Source organism: Dermacentor variabilis, chromosome 11, assembly GCF_050947875.1.
Source record: "Dermacentor variabilis isolate Ectoservices chromosome 11, ASM5094787v1, whole genome shotgun sequence".
In the NCBI taxonomy this organism is placed as follows: Eukaryota; Metazoa; Arthropoda; class Arachnida; order Ixodida; family Ixodidae; genus Dermacentor; species Dermacentor variabilis.
Genome location: NC_134578.1, coordinates 8,064,456 through 8,085,904, shown reverse-complemented (window position 1 = coordinate 8,085,904; position 21,449 = coordinate 8,064,456). Strand labels below are relative to the sequence as shown.

The 21,449-nt window shown below is 45.8% G+C and overlaps 1 protein-coding gene across 1 annotated transcript in view; it reads left to right on the top strand.

Annotated features, from left to right (window-relative positions):
• Positions 1-12,827, top strand: part of LOC142564449 (venom metalloproteinase antarease TserMP_A-like) — a 29,935-nt gene extending 17,108 nt beyond the window's left edge. Inside the window, exons 8-12 of the mRNA XM_075675450.1 lie at positions 593-701; positions 794-925; positions 3,093-3,249; positions 5,167-5,280; positions 12,720-12,827. Coding sequence (XP_075531565.1) covers positions 593-701; positions 794-925; positions 3,093-3,249; positions 5,167-5,280; positions 12,720-12,758 — 551 coding nt within the window. The 3' untranslated portion in view covers positions 12,759-12,827. The remainder of the gene's footprint in view (positions 1-592; positions 702-793; positions 926-3,092; positions 3,250-5,166; positions 5,281-12,719) is intronic.
• The last annotated feature ends 8,622 nt before the right edge of the window (positions 12,828-21,449 follow it).

Genomic DNA, 21,449 nt, shown 5'->3' with positions numbered 1-21,449 from the left:
GGCCCTCCACTCGCGAACCGCAAATGCGCGTCGGCATCGTGACGTCACGATGGTGGCAGTGTTATTCCCCTTCACTGGCACGCGTATTCCGCGACACATTCCCAACCGCACGTGTGACGCCGAGGATATCTACTCGCTAACCATGCTGCAAGTCCGGTCTCGTTTACTCGTAAAAAGCTTGATTAAAGAAATACTTTAATTGGGTCCTCGTATTGAGGCCGTATAAGCGGTCCAAAATGAGGTAAAGGTAGCCAACAAAAATGCTCTCGCGTTTAAAAGGGGTTGTTTTACTTCGCTGGGTTCTTGCCTCTCTCTCTGCAACGTGTAATAAAGGTAACGAACATTATCATTATTCCACATTACTCGCATCGCTCTCTCAGAAGAAATAAAATTAACAAAGCAACCAGCCTATGAACGAGTCGCAGCTATCCGCTGAGCAAGATGTGGAGTTTGCTGTAAACTTGTAAATTGCGCCAGATAGCTTAACTGGTGCCGGAATGTTTTTCAATTTAGTTGAAAACGAAGCTACTCAATCTAATCTCGTAGATAACTCGTTCGATTTGCTTTCCTTCTTTCCCCCTTGTTCTTTAAGGACGAGCATTTATAGGTGCTGTCTGCAGTATCAATGGAGTGGGTGTGGGCGAGGATACCGCCACCACTTACCTTGGGGTGGCTACAGCGGCCCACGAGCTAGCACACATGTAAGTACCGTTTGTCCCAAACGCAACTACTCGAAGGCCATAAAAAGCAACAATGCAGGTTGTAAAAACTGAATGTTCACTTGATGTGGCAGATTGGGTTCAGATCACGACACAACTCCGAGATGCCCGTGGAAGGAGGGATATCTGATGAGTTATGTCGATGGAGGAACGAAGAAATACCGACTCTCTCCGTGCAGTGAGGACAGCATACGAAATACTTATGGGTAAGCATGTCAGCGCTTCAACTTCAAGTGCTTCAGGAATACGCGCATTGAGGAGGTTTGTAGTGAGGCGATAGAGAAATGACATCAATGCGGCTGAATAATGAAGAACACTGGCAATCCGCAGGCCCCGAAGGCATTCCGAAATAAGCAAGTCCAAACAATATAAAACACGTTGGCGGGTTAGTTGGTTTGAATCCTCGATAGAATGTGTAAGCGCGACTGAACGAGGGCATAGAAATAGACAAGCACTGTCTCTTTGTGTCTGTTTTAGAGCGCAGCTCTTTGGCGTCCGTTCCTGGCTTTCGCGTCGTCGTCGTCTTCGGCGTCGTCGTCGGACTCGTAACCAGCTCCGCCCCCCTTTCATCCCCCCAGCGCTAGCAGCGACCGACTGATACCGCTGGATGCCGCTGACGCCGCTAGAGAGTCAAGATAACGTGACTGCATAGAACACCGTCGCCGCCATGCAGAAAGAGGAGGAAAGGGTCCCCCCCCCTGTTCTTGTGTGGCGGATAGCTGGGGTTGACTCACTATCGCCGTCAGCGGCATCAGTCAGTCGCTGCTATCTCTTCCCTCCTCCCTTTATCGTGTTGTCCGCTTGCTGCGCGCGCTTCTGCCCCCATCGTTCGCCGCTGGGTGTACACGCCGCCCCCCTCCGCTTCCGCTTACTGCTGGTTGCTCTCGACGGCGGCGATGAGCCTCCGCTTCGGCGGCGCGAACTGCAGGGTCTTCTCCGCGGCGGCGATGAGCTTCTGCTTCAGCCTCGCTTACTGCTGGTTGCTCTCGACGGCGGCGATGAGCCTCCGCTTCGGCGGCGCGAACGGCAGGGTCTTCTCGGCGGCGGCGCTTAGCCTCTGCTTCTCCCACGGCTGTGACAACCTCGCGAGGCACTTGTATAGATCTCGTCTTTGAGAATCAAGCATTGGTGTACCAAGTCGAACATATATCAGTCTATTTCTCCGACCACAAAGCTTCCTTCATGACTGTCAAGAACTGTTAGTGGAGTCTTTGTTAAAGGAATACGTGTGAAAAATAAAAAAAAATTATGTGATAGCGCATACATGTGTTGCTCGATTTCTTTGCCTCAATCTATCCAAAAGGTGCAACAGCTTATTTGCTGCGCTCAAATTTCGCATTAGGAAGTAACGTAATCGTCGGTAATTTTTTTCTACGCCCTCGTACACTGGCGCTTACATGTTCTATCATGGATCCAAACATTTGTTGTGATTTGAAATATATGCTCCTAATCTCATTCCGCAAAGGATATTATACTCGTAGGTGGAACATATTTGCAAAAATGTTGTATTTCCTAAATGGAACATATCTTGCAGGAATGTCCTTGAGTGTCGGATCTCCATTCGGTGGAGCTTCCTGTCCGTACTAGAACATCGTCATCGTCCTCACACCATCATCGCACATTCTTCGTCATACCATTGTCATCACGGCGTCGTCGTCACAGTGTCATTTTACCATCGTCATCACTTCAGTAATGTCATACCATTGTCGTCGTGTCATCATACCACCTTCGTCGATACATCGATGTCATTCCTTGTTCATCGCTCTATCGCAATTACGCTGTCGTCATTCAGTCGTCCGTAATGCCACCGTCGTCATGCACGTCGTCATGACGTCATCGTCATACAGTCGCTATTATGAATCCGTTGTCATACCGTCGTGGTCATGCCATCGTTGTCATTCCAGCCTTGACATTCGGTTATCGTCCCACCGTCGTCGTCACGCCAACGTCGTCAGACACTCGTGGTTATCCCACCGTTCTCATATCGTCACCGTCACGCTGTCCTTATATCATCGTCATCACTTAAGAATCGTCATCTCATTCTCGTCATGTCTTCGTCATCATACCACACTTGTCTTTACATGAGCGTGATACGGTCGTCGTCATGCCGTCATGCTCATGAGCGACCTTCGCATGCGAGTGACACAGCAAAGTGAGACGATATTTAAGTACGTCGCATATAGTCGAAGAAACGAAAGTCTCAGAATGACCAGGGCAAATGTTAAATAACCCTCACTCGAGAAATACGGTGCGTCGCTACATTGCTCGGATGCTAATCGTATTACGTCACCGTATGATGAATTCTGTCGTAATTTTCTTGCTGTTATTGGGCGCACTTTCGTGCCTACAGGTCATCACTAATGTTTTCTGCAGGAAGCTTTCGGAGGAGTGTAAAAAGGTCCTGACCAAGACGAATTACATGTCTCAGCACAAGGAGTACCCTGGCGAAACAGTCCGCGAGAAATATTACTGCAGAAAGAGGGTTGAGAGTGTAGTAAAGGGATTGCAAGCAAAAGTCTTTCCACTGAAGGTGAGCTGCTCGAACATGCACTTTAGTGTAGGCCTGGGACGCAATACCCGGGTTTTGACGGCATTTCAGCTAGGCTTCCATAGGTTGCGACTGGTTTCGTGTACTTCACTTATATCGCCAGTGCTCTAGGAATGTCTTGCGTCACCTACAAGACGAATATACTAAAATGTGCAGATAATAAATATGAACACGGGTTTGAGACAGAACTCTATCCTATATCATTTGGGTACCCTGCTAGGAAAACACGTTATACGCGTAACGCGACGCAATGTCAGCTATGTCAATGCGTGTACGCCGATTCGAATCATCAATGTACCATACGTCCATTTCAATTTTTCAAATAAATAAAAAAATTCGTTTTCGGAGTACGGATATTTCAATATGGTGCACAAAATGAAAGCAGCAGCGCACGGCTATGTTAAAGTGAAGGTGTACTGTCGAACGCTCGTAGACCTTTCCAACTTTGAGAAACATAAAGCATCGCCTAACTTCTCTCGACAACACTGCGTGGACGTAATACTGCGTGCACTCGCATCATCAGCTGTTCCATTCCGAAACAGCTTGTGAATGGTTTTGTGCATAAAAATAGACATTATCTGACATTAAATGTGCCACCAATGCGGTGCATAAACATACATATTATAAGTGATTGGACGTTCTATAGGATGACAGTAAGAAGAATCGTGCGCATCCATTTTATAACATTTATTTAACCACTTTATGAAACGTTCACTTAACGTAATGTCTACCATATACATTGGACCTACATAATTTTTTTTGTTAACATAGGCCTATGATTTACGTTACTGCAATTTGTGACGGCCCTCAAAGCAGCGTGAAAAGACGCTTTGTCGTGATTAGTTCAAGGCCTGTTTTCTCACTGGGCAGGGCACTAAGAAACTGAGGTCCTTCAGACATGCGCAGAATACGAACGCAGTCATTCTTCGTTAGTAAAACGTCAGAGTTAGTACAGCGAAGAAAAATGCTGATTTCAGCCAAGACGTATCCACGTCGCAAAATACTTATTATATGTACAATAAATATCCGTAATATGCATGATGCGCTACATAAGACTAGCAAGGTGCATGTTTGGCGAAGTCGGAAATTCAGAATAAACGTGGCAAAAACATCAGAAATGTTGCCACGATAAAGAAACAGGTACAACAAACACAGGGCTACTTCCAACTAGAACTTAATGAAAATTTAATGGACTAAATAAGAATATTAAGCATACCCAGCATATATTGCTGTCTTCAACATGGTTACGGGGTAAGCGCGCCTTATACACGTTGACGAAGTTGATATCTCGTGTGCTTTCTGATCAACTTGTATTTTTTTAATCATTCGAAACGCCGAAATTGCGCGTTTCACTTGTGTTTTTTTTTTGTGACAGTAGACATTCCCACGTATGGTGACAAATTATATATCCTGAAAAAAAAAACGCTACAGGCGAAGCTATTGCCGACCTCAATCGGCAGGCTAAACCAACCTGTTCCAGTACCTAGACCTTCCAGTGCCCGCAGTAGTCACAGTGTGTTTACTTCTGTTGATGCATGTAGTGTGTAGACAAGAAAACATAAGGCTTGATGAGATTACAGCGTGTTCCTTCTGCTATTAAGAAGCTGATCAGTCTAAAATATGATGAGATAACTACATTTTAATTTTCTGCGCAAATAATATCCTTGTGTTACGAAATTCACTGACTTCAAAAGGGTCTAAAATGAATAAAGCGTTTGTGCCGCAAGCAGTATACATTGGTAAAATCAATAACCAAATCTGCCCAGAATAATTACGAAATTGGTCAAAGATAAATTTGTCGTAGAAGACGCATCTCCTAAAGAAGCATGCAACGAGGAGCAGAGAGGGCCCGAGAGCGCACGCGAAACTTTATCACGCGTATTTTGCTTCCATTTGCAGACGCCAGCGGACGCCAAGAACTGCAAAATGCAATGCTGCTATTGGCAAGGCAATACGAGAACCTGCCGGTCAGCTAAAATGCTGGAACGCATGGCTTGTAGCAAACATGGAAAGGTGAATATTGTTACGCGAACGAAAGATTAAGAACTGGAGACTATTTACAAAGTACATTTACAAAGGATAACTGCATCGCTGGCAGAACAGTCTATCAAAGCTGAATGCGCCATAAGGAAGTCGAGTCCGAGGATCAGGTCGTGGGAACAATTGGTCAGCAACTGTAAAAAGATGAGGAACACGGCAGTCGGCGATAATTATACAGGAAGTACACATCCCAGTGACGTCAACACTGCTGCCATCGGCCACGTGTACATCTCGAGTAGTAGCAAGCGTGAGAACCTTCCCCAGTCGACGGAGGTTACTGTTACAACTCATTATGGACACCTGGGTTCCATTATCTATTAACGCCGTCAAAGGGACACCCCCGTCGACGTGAACATGAAGTTCCGGTTCGTTGGGAGCGTCAATGGATGATTTAGACATGACGAAGTTAATGCACCACTACCCCCAGGAGCTGCATGGCCTAGTTTTCCGTCCGGGAGGATCCATAATTGGTCGGCAACGAATAGCGGCGTGACTGGGGCGACGGGGACCGAGGCGCCGAGGTGATGGCGAACGAGCAGGACAACTGACATCGACGGATACGTCAGAGGTAGGAGGCATACGGCAAGGTGAGTAACGGCGCGGGTCGGCACATGTGCGTGGAGACGGGGAAAAGGAGCTCGAATACGGCGACGTCAAGGCGGTGTGTCAGTGGCGAGCGACGTGGCCAATGCGGAGGCTACTGAAGCAAATGGGCTTGTCGTACGCAGTTCTCCACTCGGTAGGGTTGCAGTGTCTGGGAGGGGAATACAGATCGCTATGAAGCGTAGCTGTCGGCACCGGTCGGGCGTCAGGTCGGGAGACGGAGTAGGCAGCAGGAAAATCTAGGTTTGCAAATCCTTGCCGCACAATTTCCTGAACGAGAAAGATCGCTGGGGCTGGTTGGGCAATGTTGGGGTCAAGTGGGCGTGGATGGAACGGCGCAGGACTTGAAGCCTCGAGCTCGCGGTGAACAATACATGTGACGTGCTTATTTAAGGGTGGTGATGTGATAAGGTCGACGCAAGACGACGACGCAGCCGTGTTAGGAAGCCTGGAGAACTGTGGAACGACGCGGCGGCGTTTGGCGAGCTCAAAGCGGCGACATTAATTCCTTCACAATGACGTTGATGGTGGACACATTGTTGAAAAGCAACAAGTTGAACGCGCCTTCCGCGATCCCTTTGTGTACGTGGCCGACTTTGTCAACCTGGGCCATTTCCTGGTCGACTTCCTGGCAAAGAGCGAGCGCGTCTTGTATGTACGAGACATGCGATTCAGTAGAAGACTGAACTCGGGTAGCAAGCTCTTTTTTAGCAGCCAGCTGCCGACCAGTGGCATTTCCAAAGGGGTCGCTGAGCTTCTCCTTGAAAACATCCCAGCTAGAGATCTCGTGCTCGTGTGTCCGGAACCAGACACGAGGAGTTCCACCCAAGTGGAATAGGACATCCTCTAGCGTAATGGGAGGGTCCCAGCAGTTGTTTCGGCTAACACGCTCATACAGGCTGGGCCAGTCCTCAACGTCAACAATATCTTGGCCGGAGAATATGCCAGGATCGCGGCGATTGGTAGCCGTAACTTACGTTGTTGGCGGGGTCACAGGAGTAGAAGTAGACGGTGTCGTCATCGGGAGCCACGGCTGAAAGCAGGTCGGCGCGACCGCTGCGGAGCTCCGTGGCGAGGACGGGAACGGCACGTCCTACCAGAATGTTACGCGCACGAAGGATTAAGAAGTGGAGACTATTTACAAAGTATATTTACAAAGGATAACGGCAGCGCTGGCCCGTTCAACCGACAGCTCGAGAGTCAGAGAGTGTTCGTCGTATTCGTCGGGGCGCCCGCGTGCATCGTCCACAAGAAACACGCAATATGCATGTATCAATATCTTAAATTCTTTATCGTTCCGGCATTGTACGAATCTGAAAGCGGTTTAAGCTGTAGCCGGAAATAAATATTGGCATACACGTCAACATTTCTCCCCCTTACCCTCAACATCTTATCTTTAAAATAAGAACGATTCGAGAAACAGGGGCACACGAAGAAAGAGGCACGCAGTGCTAGGACCACCTATCTTTACAGTGTAAGCTGTTGTGGGCCCAGTCGAACAGCCGTTTCAGACCGCTCCCGCCACCGCCGGTGTCTCTCGCAACTATCGCCAAGAATGAGAAAAAGTACCCAGTTCTCGCCGAGATTGAACCCGGACTCTGTGAGCTGTAGTCAGCTACTCTACCACTGCTTCCCAATCACGCTTACTAGCTTCTGCGGAAACATGTCCTATACAGGCGTCCTAGCTCGCGAGCCGTCATGTGATGTGAGATGCGAGCCGCGTAGCGTCGATGTGTGCACCTGTGGCATTGCAGTTGCATATTATTGCACCTAGTGGCAAGCCATGTAGCAGTGGCATCACATCGTGCCACTTGTCACACAGTGTGAGATGTGGGCCGCGTAGTCTCGATACCTGTATTTACTCTTCGGTGCACGTTATGGCTCCTCCTCGCAAGGTAGGAACCGGTGCTGAAGAGGCGAATCGTAGAGCTAAGAGCGCCGCTGCAACCTCGCAACGTTGGGCTACGCAGACCGCTGCTCGCCGTCGATGCCGGATGGACAGTTCAGTTCCTTCTCGTAAAAAAGCGCAATGAGACCTTGCCGCGAAGACCTTGAAGTCCGTGCTGCCGGAAATGCGGCCCGACAGCTTCGCCGCGAAGCCCTCATTGCATGCTGCCGAAAATGCGGCCCGATAGCTTTGCCGTCAAGGCCCTCTTTGCGTGTTGCCGAAAAATGGGGCCCGGCAGCGTCACCGCCGAGGCATTCAAGTGCATGCTGCCGAAACTGTGACCCGGTAGGCCACCATACGGTCACGTGCGTGCAGCCGAAAATGAGGCACGACCGCTTCGCCGCGGAGAGCTTCAGTTGCATGCCGTCAAAAATCACGCACGAAAGCTTCGCTACGAAGACCCTCAAAGGCGTGCTGCTGAAAATCAGGCTCTAGAGCTTCTTCGCCAAGACTCTCATGGGCTTGCAGCACAAAATGAGGCCAGGGGCCTTCGCCGTTTTGGTACCAATGTACAACGGTATCCTATGCAGCCACGCCTCCAGCTTACGCTGTGGCTGTGCTGCGCGTGTAGCGCAAACCTGTGACTTCTTAATGTGTGGTAAGCGAAAGGGCCATCTGAATACTCTGAAACTACGCAGATTCATTTCAATTATTTTAGGTGCATGATGAATAACGCTAGATAAAGATGGAGCACAATGAGTGGGCCTTTAGAATCTACACATATTTGATCTTGAACAGACCTGCAATGGCAATGAACTTGCAATAGGACAAGCCAAAATGTAGGCAATCAAAGATAACCAGGGTAATATCAGCAGCTATCTCAAAGGTATAGTAAAAGCACCAGAATAATTTTATACTAACCTGTACAGTGCCCAGAGGAGCCACGATTCGAAGTAGTAATGAAGGGGTTACAGAAGATCCTTCTATAGTTAGCAAGGAAGTTAAAAGGGCCTTGCAAGACATGAAACAGGAAAAAGCGGCAGGAGAGGATGGAATAACAGTCGATTTAATCAAAGATGAAAACGACATCATTTTTGAAATGCTTGCAGCCCTTCATACGAAATGTCTCACGACTTCAAGGGTCCCAGAGAACTGGAAAATTGCCAACATTATTCTAATCCGCAAAAATGAAGACGGAAAAAATGGGAAAATTATAGACCCATTAGCTTACTTCCAGCGTTGTATAAAATATTCACCAATATAGTTTCCAATAAAATAAGGGCAATACTTCAGTCAACCAATATGACAGGCTGGCTTAACGAAGGAATACTCTGCAACGGATCGCATCTATGTCAACAATCAGGTCATCGAGAAATCTGCTGAGTACAATCAGCCTCTTTATATGGCTTTCATAGATTACGAAAATGTATTTAATTCAGTAGAGATACAGCAGTCATAGCGGCATTACTTAATCAAGGAGTACGGGAGGCTTACGTAAATATATTCGAAAATATCTGCAAAGATTCCACAGCCACCTTAATTCTACACAAGAAAAGTAGGAAGCTACCTATAAAGAAAGGGCTCAGGAAAGGACACACAATCTCTTCGATACTATTCACTGCATGCTTGGAAGAAGTAGCTAAGCTATTAAACTGAAAAGGTTTACAAGTGAGGATCAACGGCAAAAATCTCAGCAACCTTGGGTCTGCAGTCGACATTGTCCCGTTCAGCTACACTGGGGACGAGTTACAACAAATGATTTAGGATCTTAATAGAGAGTGTGTAACAGTAGGGCTGAATATTAATATTCAGAAGAGAAAAGTAATGTTCGGTAGCCTGGCAAGGGAACAAGACTTCGTGATCGCCAGTCAGCCTCTGGAGTCTGTGCAGGACTATCCTTATCTAAGTCAATTACTCACAGCGCACCCTGATCATGAGAAGAAAATTTGCGGAAGAATAAGAATCGGTTGGAGCGCATACGGCTTGTCAGATCCTGACTCGAAGTTTACCACTATCAATGAAAAGAAAGGTATACAACCAATGCATTCTACCGGTGCTAACGTATGGGGCAAAAGTTTGGAGACGGAGAAAGAAGCTCTAAAACAAGTTAAGGACCACGCAAAGAGCAATGGAACAAAGAATGTTAGGCGTAATGTTAAGAGACAGGAGCAGAGCGGCCTGGAGCAGAGAGCAAACGGGGTAGCCGACATTGCAATTGACATTAGGAGAAAAATGGAGCTGGGCCGGCCATGTAATGCGTAGGTTAGATCATGAGAGTGGCCTGTTGGGCTAGTTGGTACATGGTTATGCTAGGAGAATGCCAGCAAACTTGAGAGTAGGAAAAAATCGAGAGGCAGACATAGACAAAGAGACAGGAAGGTGGCTGACTAACAACTGAACTTTATTCATGAAAACGACGTCCCCCAAGGTTAGATGACCGGTGTATCATGAGGGCTATAGATTGGATTCCAAAAGAAGGGAAGTGAAGTCGAGGGAGATAGAAGAATAGGTGAGGGAATGAATGAAATCCGCAGGGGGAAGTTGGAATTGGTTGGCGCAGGAGAGAGGTGATTGGAGATCGCAGGGAGAGGCCTTCGTCGTGCACTGGACATAACCAGGCTGAAGATGATGATGATTAGTTATATGATGTTCAAGAGACGTGAAATTAGGTTTGAAGTGGGAAGCAGCTATGTGTTAGAAACAGGTGCCATATTCCCAAAAAATGAAGAACGTAATGTTGCGTTCTTAATCGAACAGATGTTGGGAACATCACTGCCTTTGAGCCAGTGCTTATTTCTAAGCGGTATGTTAAGAACGGGATAAACTCAATTTTTGTAAAAAGTCCCCAACCACTTCTAATAACAGACATAAAAGACATTCGCGTACTACTTCTCGGGCTTTTCTGGCTCTTCGTTCACACCTCGTCACACCATTAACGAGGTCGTGAACGTGACGCCACCAAGGGTGAAAAACTGTTGATTGGTTCAAGATAACTTCCCATCCGTCAGCGCTCTCACCTTTGCCATGCAGTATTATGCGCGGTCTTTTTCGTCATCTTGCTTGCCTTTCGTGTGCAGTCAAACGATTTCACCACTTGTAGCGTTCCTTGCCCTGCGCGTGCGCCGGCATCAAGGTGCAGCCGACAAGCTCGGATCCCTGGTAAATGGAAGTTGGTGTTGTTTTCAAGCAACAATACAGCGCCAACATGAGGTTCTGCTCGCGTGTCTTCTAAAGAATTAGCGGCGAGGCGGAGACATTGCCCGAGAGAGCATAGCTAAGGTGAGAGAGAAACCGCTTCGTCGCTTTCGAGATCAGAAAGGTTTAGTGCAGTCTTTAAATTACACTGTTGCATTCTTAAGATACAGAATTTCCATGTGCGGGAAGAAAATACACGTATTTCCTCACTGCTTGTCGTAAAATTCCGATTTCCTGAGACATAGCTTGGTGTTATGAGTTGACATGCTCATGCTGCATCTTCCATTTTTGTGTCACCTCTCGCTCTTCTAGAATAACTTCACTAGTGCTTTTCTTTGTTTGTGACAACACGATGCTTAAATCAGTTAGTACCATTGTTCACGAAAGACAACGGCACGCACATGATTAAACTATTTTGATTGAGCTTCGCATTGACGCTACAGAATATCTGGGATGAATAGTCTACGCAATCTCTCCAGAGTTACCTTGGAGAAGGACCGAAGGCGTTGTACATTGCTATGTGCGAAGGGTTTCGCGAAATTATTTATCTGCACTGGCCAAATTAGCAAGCTTGAAACTTTCATGTAATGGCCTTCGATACTCCCAAAATGCAAAATCTTGTCTCCGTAGACTAAACCACAAAATAATATGGAAAACGAGATCTGAGAAAAAGCTGAATATCTGCGCGGACTTAAAACACAGCCTAGTATTCGCATTTACGGCCTCTGGTAGTATACGTTAACAACAACGGGATTTTTGGTTTTACTGATTGCTGTTACAGGCTGCTCGGAGATCGAACGTTTTCCAAGACCCTTTTGTCCGTAAACCTTTATGGTTACAGACTGTGGATTACGGATTATAAAGCATAACGTTACGGGCCTTCGCACTAGGATTCGTAGGACATTACGACTTTGCGTACCTCAAATGATAAGGTTGCATCCTTCTGAGTTACAAAGCGGGAACACGCCAGGCGTTAGTTTAAGCAAATTAATAAATTATCTAAAATAATAGAGATACACAGAAGTGGCGTAAGCCTTTCAATATTTCAAATTCTCATGTACAGCGATTATTTACGATGATGCAGATCGCTAATGGATGAGCGAGAAATATTTGTTGGTTAAAATCTTTACTTACTCGCAGCATTTATTGTCGCCATTTTACTTACTGCTTGTCACTTATCGTTGTATGTATGTGAAATGATTAGTTTAATGAATTCAAATTTTCAGAGCAGTTTGTCAGTTAAATACGAATGCTGAGGCAGCTGCAGAAATGAATCCATCGTGAGCTTCATTTCCATGCTTGCAGTACTTCACAAATTTTTGCTTACAGTGCAGCTCTCTTTCTATGCTATTCATTATACCCCCCCCCCCCCCCCCCAGACAGTTATGCATGCAAGTACAACGATCCTGCGGACACCTGTAACGAAATGTGAAGGAATAAATCCGAACGAAATCAGCCCGTTAAAATTAATACCTCTTGTAACAGCCGCGACCACATTATAACCAATGCGCTCCGCGGTGGCCCCATGGCTATGGCGGTAGCTGCTCAGCACTGGGCTGCGCGTTCAATTCACGATCGCAGCTGCTGTATTCTTTTTCTAGCTGAAGTGAAACATACTCGAGTACCTGTATATGCGCGTGCGCTTTTGAAAAAGCACAACTCTTTCATTTTGGGCATCACCGAACTATTTTGAACATTATCATTTTTTTACTTCATCATTTTGCAGACGTGCAAGAGAGGAGTTTGTGCGGAGCACGAATGGTGAAATTTGCAATTTAACTTCTACTTGGATTCCTGGTGCCAGTTCCCAAGGAGGGCGGTCTTAATACTGGTTGCGTGCAGAATAAATTACCTACCTCGAATCATTGCTCATTTTGCATTTTTTTATTTACGATACTTAGCAGTGATAAATGTTTCTCGCAAGTATTGTCGTTTGGCGTACGCTTTTATGTGGAGATTAACGTAGTAGGTAAGCAAGACCCCGTGCAGGCACATAAGATTCTAACCTATACAACATTTCTAATCAGATTATAGTCAAAATAGCAGGCTTCGTTGAAGCTAGTACAGTGAAACCAGAATGCGGCACTGCATTTGTAGTGGAAGAGAAGCCTACTTCGTTTTTCTATTTACAAGCACTCTACAGTGCGACATCATTTTTGTGTGCTGGGGATTCAGAAAAAATTGTTCCCCATGACAGTTGTGACAGCACCCGTCGGTTAAACCGAACACTGAAAAATCCCAGAACACAGTGCCACTCTTTTCAAAGGCGACACTATTATCCACCAGCAAGGGAAAGAAATCTTGCCCTTGGTGCAGTTTTGTCTGCAATATTCAATTTACCTTAGCACCGGAAAATAGCAGAATATAGTGTCGCATCTTTCCTCGAGTATAGCGTTCAGCTGCTCTAGCTCACGAATACGCATTGGCCAGTTCTAGTTAGTCATGTGGAGTGAAGAACTTGGCTAGACAAGAACCAGCGCAGCATCAGCTCTAGTTTGTTCGGAGAATGTTTTTGCAGTCTTATTGTAGCGCAACAGGCGGCGTTGGAGGCTGGTGCGGTGTATTGATATTTTCTTCACTGTGAAAAGAAACCGAGATAGGAAGGGAGGACGAATGATGATATTTATAAGTTAAACTAAAAAGCTGCGAGTGTACATATAAGCAGTAGGTACTGCTACGTGAGAATTGTAGTGGAAGTTGATACAAGGGCTGCTGATAGAATCGATTAATGCAAAAACTTGGTTTTGTTGGCAGCGTTTGTAATAGTATTGAAAAGAAACGCGTCTAGAGGTTGGGATGCTAAACTATGCACGTAATAATCTGCCATGCGACCAACGCGCCTGGAAAGAATGACCACTAGTACTGAAGAAGACATTATGGGGGGCACGGATACAACTCTATGTAAAACAGTATGATCAAGAAATATGGTTCAAAGCTCGCTATTATGATAGGCGTAAATATGGACATCAAAGTATGAAACTTGCTTTATCAATTCGAGAAATTCCAGCTGGGTAGTCTAAATACACGAGTGAAGAAATTTTGACGACCTCCATAGCGTCTAGTGAATCCCTGCTTTTGCCTTGCTTAGAAAATTATAAATATAACATCACAAACGCTTCTGTTGCAGCATCCTTGTGCCGACGCTCCTACGAAGAGAAGCACTTCTCACGATGTACTGTACATGTTAATGCCTTTGCAATCTTGCACATATAGACGGAAGGAACTGTCCACAAAACGAGAAATTCTGAAAAAGAAAGGAGTTGTGATGCGCACACCATTGTCTTCAACATTTATAGCATAGCCTACTATGTCCGTTCAAATGGATGCATAGAGGTCACCATTCGCTCAGTCTATAGTCGGGTACAACTTTAGAAGAAAGGGGTGGCCCCGCCAAGATGACCGAAACGCGACAGCTGATTGCCTCAGCGACTAAAATAGTCCTGCTCAGAAAAACCGAGCTTCTAAAACTCGTAATTTCCGGTAAAAATAAATACTTTTGTATTTGGATTGCTGGTTTGATGGAGCTCTCGTGATTAGAATGCTACAGCACCATGCCGGATCGCGAAAGAAAATAATGCCGTGCCATCGACAACGCTGCGCGTCGTCTGCATTTTAGCTTCATTGCAAGGGACAAAAGTAGAAGGAGCAGCTGCGCATGACCTTTGCGCTGGTTTACGTGTACACAGCACATTTACTACTGGCTTTCCAAGCTTAAAATGAATCAGTTACTGTTTAACAAGTACTTAAAAAAACAATGCATTTATATCCAAACCATTACAAACCTTGACAAGACGATCGAGGCAGGAAAGGTATAAAAATGCTTCATTCCTCGTTTTATATAGATACTGTTGGTTTTAAATAATATAAAATTTGTACTTCTTGGTTTTGTGTTTTCCCAAACCTATTTGTAAGAATGTGATAGATTTTTTTGTTCCTTATAACGTTTTTCTTCTTTCTTTTTCTTTCCTTTTTTTGTACAGCGACACAGTGCACGAACACACCCACCGCTAACATAAGGCACCAGCCTTTGGCAAATTTGCCTCATCGTAACTTTGGAGCAAAAGAAAACAACACGGAAAAACACGCACGATGTTTGTTTGCAGTGGTGTGTCGCCGCGGAATCCTGTTTTCAGACGAAGCGTAGCGCAGCGTCAGCGATGCTAGCTGCAATCTTTCGTCGTCGGATCACGGCTCAGAATAAACGTTCGCGGCACAAATGGTGCATTGCAGGCTCGCAATAATATTTACGGCATGGTAGCCCACCACAAAAAGTGTGGGAATATACTCTGACGAGGGATAGACGCACACGATTGACGCGACTCGGCCCAGTTCGAAGCACGGGCGGCCATTCTCTCCATCGGCGCGGTCATCGGCCGTCCGGCTCATGAAGTGAGTCTAGAGTGTGCGCCCATGGTGGAGGCTCGTGTGCATCGGCCTTGTATGAGTAAACGCCCCTTTTTTTCTAAAGTATTTCTAAAGAACACCGCACAACGTATCAATCATTTTGCATCAAAAATTATGGGGTTTTACGTGCCAAAACCACTTTCTGATTATGAGGCACGCCGTAGTGGAGGACTCCGGAAATTTCGACCACCTGGGGTTCTTTAACGTGCACCTAAATCTAAGTACACGGGTGTTCTCGCATTTCGCCCCCATCGAAATGCGGCCGCCGTGGCCGGGATTCGATCCCGCGACCTCGTGCTCAGCAGCCTAACACCATAGCCACTGAGCAACCACGGCGGGTCATTTTGTATCAAGTACCAAAAGAAATTAAGAAAGTAAATAAAAAATAGTTAGTGTTGTATCTCAATGGTTAGCATTCCCGCCTACCAACTGCGCATTGCCATATAGGCATGAGATTGTTCTGTACTGGTGTTAATTGAAATTGCCGTTTTTCTTTGCCATATTGTGAGGTTGAACCTAAACATGAGGAAGTCTCAGAATTATAGAAAGTAGAGAAAATTGATATGCATACTGAGGGTTGTACACGAAATACATGGACATTCTGCGCTCGTGTCGTCTAGTCATTCATTTGTCTGTGCGTTTCTTGCGCTATCGAAAGTATGAATATTAATATGCACCAACTCTCCCACCTTTCAGTTCTTTTGGTGCAAATTTAGAGAAAAGATTGGTTGGAAATTAAGGTATAGGAAAGGCAAGCGTACGAAACATGGACGCGGCGAAAACGAGAAAGACAACCTAAACCGCAACAATCAAGTGAAAAGTCGCACAGTGGTGCAAAATGAGGATTACAGAACAACTATATGCGCATGCTGACGGGGAAGGCGACGCGAACGCGTCATTGACAAGCGTGGCGTGAACGGTGTAGAAAGTTAATGGTTTTGAACTGGTCATTACTTTTTATCTTCTTCGGTCACAAATTGTAATATACGCTCAATAAATGCGAGAAGTTTACATCATTTTATGCCGAGGTGCTAGAGACAGCTGAAAATAAGTCAATGTGGTATAATGATATTGAGTTAATTTTGCAGTGGGTCATCGTAATTAGAGTGTATAAAAGTATAGATTTATTCTGTAGCCTATCGTGCTGCTTTTCTCCATAGAAAGAAATAAATCCCCAGCTTAACGCTCATGCACAAGCTCTTTATTCGCTGCAAGCATAACTAGAAGGAAAAATAACCCTTTCGCCATTGCTGATGGAAGGTGGCACGTTGAACATCAGGTCAAATGTGGGAGTGTCTTAAAGAGGCACTGGCATTATATTCTCGATTGCTCTTTTTCGTAGCGGTAAATCAAAGTGCTAGTCCCTTAAACCTTAGAAAACATAGTGACAAGCTTTAGAGTGCAATTAATAATTTATTATAGTACCTTTTCCTGGAGCGTATTTCGGATTCGTTTCCAAGGAGCATACTGTGTCGTGACACCACTGCACAGCGTATGGTCACGTGCAAGCAGACCATTGCGGCGCTTTGACACTCGCCGCGGCTCACTCGGTCGCCTCGTGTGCTGCTGCTCACTCCGGGGTCAGAGGGATCGGCAGACGAGATGACCGAGCCATCCGGAGCGAGCGTCGTCGCACAAGTATTGTAGTAGTCTGCGTTTAGGCCTTCATATTTCAAAGTTACCTTGCGGCCATGTGTTCTGAACTGGTTAGCGTACGGCCATAAATTTGAACACTTAGCGAAGGTTAGTTTGCTGTAGCTACGATTGATTGTGTAGTAGCATCGACGTCGGAGAAGATGAGGAGAAGGCTGGCTGGCTAGGGACAGGCCATTGCCTATGAATCGAAGCGGGCGCGTGGCTGAGATAACGCGCAGCCGGCGCGCGGGCCAGGTGATTTATGCGCCGAGGAATGACCGTCATCTATAGCGCCTTCTGCTCAGCAACACCACGCTCCTGTTTATTGTGGTTCATCGTCATCACTGATTTGGAGCCCTACATTTGAAAGAGACGTGCCTGTCATCTTTGAACAATTCCTTAACACATTCATTTCGTATAGTAGTAAAAAAATTTAATATATAACAGGGTTTGTCTTGGTACTTCGTTTCTTGCGTATCCTGTGCACACTCTCAACCGTGTTACCTGCTATTCCCAGTTTGTCATTAAAAATGTCGGTGATCACTCGTTCTCTCAGGTGACTAGGGCTTTCATAACGGTTATCTTTTAAGCCAAAAACAAATTACTGCGCTGACTATTGTCCTCAAGGTCATCTAGTTTCTATTGCTGTTGTCTTCAGGGGAAGATGCTTACACTTTAAGCCGACTAATTTGCTGTGTTGCATTAAAACTTACATTTCGTCATTTCACTGACGTTCATTGTCTGGAAAAGCCATAGCAACAAAATTACTAAGCGCTTCACATAAGGTTTCACGTGTATCTTGATTTATGTTACAGTGGAATATATTACATTAGCGTTCCTAGTATAAACTTAAAAAAATGAATAAAGCTGCTGTCCACGGTACTGAACACAAAATCTGGGAAAAGGCTAGGATTTGGAGGTTTGGGTCCTTTATGTAACACAATAAATGAAGAGTCGAAAATACCACCTCATTACACCTTTAAGATACGACGCTATTTGTAAGCAGTTGAACGGGATGCTCGTCGGCACCACTTTTTTAGAAACTTATAACAGCTCAGTTCCTTGTCGAACTCCTGTCAGAAAATATATATATTTTTAATTTGGCTTTTGCAATTTGGCTTTAACAATCTGGTTTTGGCTTTCATCGTATTAAGAAACTATGAGCGGCATTTGCCCGTGCCCTCGTAATGATGACACCTCAGATTCACCGTCTAAGCGCACATTGACTGAAGAGGGGTATTGATCGTATCAGATCGGTGAAAAAAATATGCGAAATGACTGCTCCAGTTTTCATGAGCTCATGGTCGTGTCTTTCGAAGTTTATTCTGCAGCAGCAACTTTCCATAAATGACTAATGACGTAATAGCTGGCCTTATATAGAACACAAAAGAACGTTAAATAGCGCGAACTGGACACGGACGAAAAAGACACACACACCTTGCCTTTGTCCGCCGTGTTCGTTTCGCGTTTTTAACGTTCGCATTGATTACCAACGTGCCCAAATTGTTACTCTAATAGAACGCAAGTTTGGAGTGCCTGGAAGCCGTAGTAAACAGCGGTTCAAGCTGAAAGCTGCACGGTCATCAAGTGGAGTTGGCGCAATGCACATTTATGTATTTCGTAATTATGCTGAATATCAAATATGTCAATTACCTACAGCACTATTGAAGTTAGTTGGCCAAGTCGTAAGCTTCGCAGATGTTACGCCAGATCCTGTGTACATAGCAAACATTTATGAACCCGCCATTGTTTCTCAGTGGCTATGGTGTTGCGCTGCAGAGCACGATGTCATGAGATCGAATTCCGGCCACGGCGGCCGCATTTCGATGGGGGCGAAATGCGAAACCACCCCTGTACTTAGATTTAGGTTTACGTTAAAGAACACCAGGTGGTCGAAATTTCCGGAGTCCTCCACTACGGCGTGCCTCATAATCAGAAAGTGGTTTTTGACACGTAAAACCCCATAATTTAACATTTATGGATTCTCTCTGCTGAGCGCCGCCAAAAAAATCTCGCGAATTGCTCGCAAATCGCGCCTTCCGCAAATATTTTGCCGGATCGCCAAGGCGCCACCACGACTGATGAAGGAAGGCGACCCCCTTGTCAGCGAATTGTCGCAATATTAACCCTTCGAACAGCTACGCTTTTCCAGTATCCATGCAGTTTGAGATAATGGAACGGCAATGCCCACAGAGAGGTCCGCACTGACGCAAGGATTATCAACTTTTCACCAATGACGCAAGACATATAGATACTTCTGTGTCCTCCACGGTGACTCATAGGCTATGGTGTTGAGTTCCTGGGCACAAGGTACAATTGTTCGACTCCCTGCTGTAGCATCCGCATTGCGAAAAAGACGCAACTCAAGATCGCTAGCCTACTGACGATTACGTGCTGGGACTGCTGGAATCGGTCACTCTGCACCGCGAGTGACATAACAAAGCATTGAAAATAAGTGTAATGTAACAATATAAAAAGCGGGCCTCGCACTGAATGGGGTTGGTTACTTGTTGCCTTGCATATTTGAAGATATGAATCGAAAATGAAATGAAAAATTAAAAGTGGAAGGTTGCTTTCAGCTGCATATGATTTCGGCTAGACGTGTACGTGGTATTTGTAGCATTTCTAGGGTGCAGCCTAAGAGGACGATATTGGCACGTGTTCTTTAGATCTACTGTCCAGCTTTTATTTATTTCAGTGCTATCACAAGATATTGAGCCCGATTCGCTCAATGAATGAGACATACCTACGCAAGGGTTGTGGCCTTCATCACTGGAAACGCAGGGCTTCCTTATTGTAGTGTGCGTGACACACTTATTATCACGCCGAAAGCTCTTGTTATTACCAATGCTTGGGGAAGAAGGTTCATGACGCGCCAATAAGAAAAAAGTTTAAGGCCTGTGAGTACTTTCGACGACCGATAACCGTGTAGACTGCCGCCACCACCATGTTTAAAGAGTTCTCAAATAGTCTCATATTATCGCAACAGCGACGACTGGCACGTCGGTCATCGCCGTGTCCCGTATCATCGCGCCTGCAAGAGTAACAGAGGTAGAGGCATCGCTCAGAGCGCCCTGGTGTCCGAGCATCATATCCTAGGGTGATCCGATGAAACCGACATAGCATCGTTGTTTATCAGCTTATGTATCGTTTTCCATAGCTTACTGTAACCATGGGAGGCGCAGGGACACGTATGTGCATTTTTGTTTGCGTTGAAAGCAGATAAGCAGCAGGAGCTATGTGTAGGAGCAAAACAGAAAAATTCACGGGGTTAGGCAATGCCCACACAGGCTGGCTTACCCTGTGTGGGTGTAAGGATGTAACAGGAACTGAAAATGACAGAAGGCCCAACAGCAAAACGAAGAAAACATACACAATAATATTGCTGTACAGTGAATACCGTCATGGGCAGATCGGGCAGCTTCATCTGCGCAGTCGTTACCATAGATGTCACAAAGGCCTCGTATCCACTGATCCGCTATTTTGTGTTCTTTGTCAATTGCGCGGGGATGGAGTAGTCTTGTGTCAGCGACTAATTGCTCTTTGAGTCCGTGAAGAAAAGACGACATAAGATACTGGAAAGTGGCCTTGGAAAAAGGCAATATAGACCATTCCTGTGCCTCTTCTCTAATTATAGATTCCATAGAGGCAGTGAGGGTGGCGTGCTGTGCAGCCATTGACAATGGCAAATGAGACGTTCTTTACATCATCGTCATGAATCTAGCTGGAATAACCACTGCACCTCCTGTGCTTCCAGAAGAAACCGAAGCATCAGTGTTGATAGGAAGGCATACACAATGTTTCTCACGCGGGATTAATATTGTTGCCTGCTGTGGGGGGGGGGGGGGGGAGACATGACAACTCGGTTTTCGTTTTGACACCACGAATGACAAGGAGAGATCGGAGGGTTCGTAGGCACCGAAGTAGTAAAGGTTTCCTTACCGCTGACGTGAAGTTCCGCAGTTGAGTAGCACTATGGCTAGCTATGCGAACCGTACCGAAGGGTCTAACATACGATGCTAGGACAAGAGTAGGCTCTGCTGCGCATGCGCCTGTCGTCGGCACTTTCGTAGCTGCGCTCCGCGCAAGAGCACTATCCGTCGAGTAGGTCGACGCTCCCGTGAAGTGATAACCTTTTCAAGAGATGTGCAGTTTCTTTAGCAGACAGAACTTTGCCCTGAAAAGTGTTGCTGCTTTTTTGGTTAAACGGTACCAATATACGTCTGTCTTGTCGACGCGGTAATATCCTTTACACCGTTATGTTTGCACTCCAAACACCACTACATATTGACCTTCGGTGTCTTTTAAAGCGATGAAAGCAACGCTGCGGTTATACTGCGCAAAAAGAAGATAAATGCAATGCCGCAAGAATATTTCGTTATTCGCGAGTGCTGAAAGCGCGAAAATGTCCTCAATT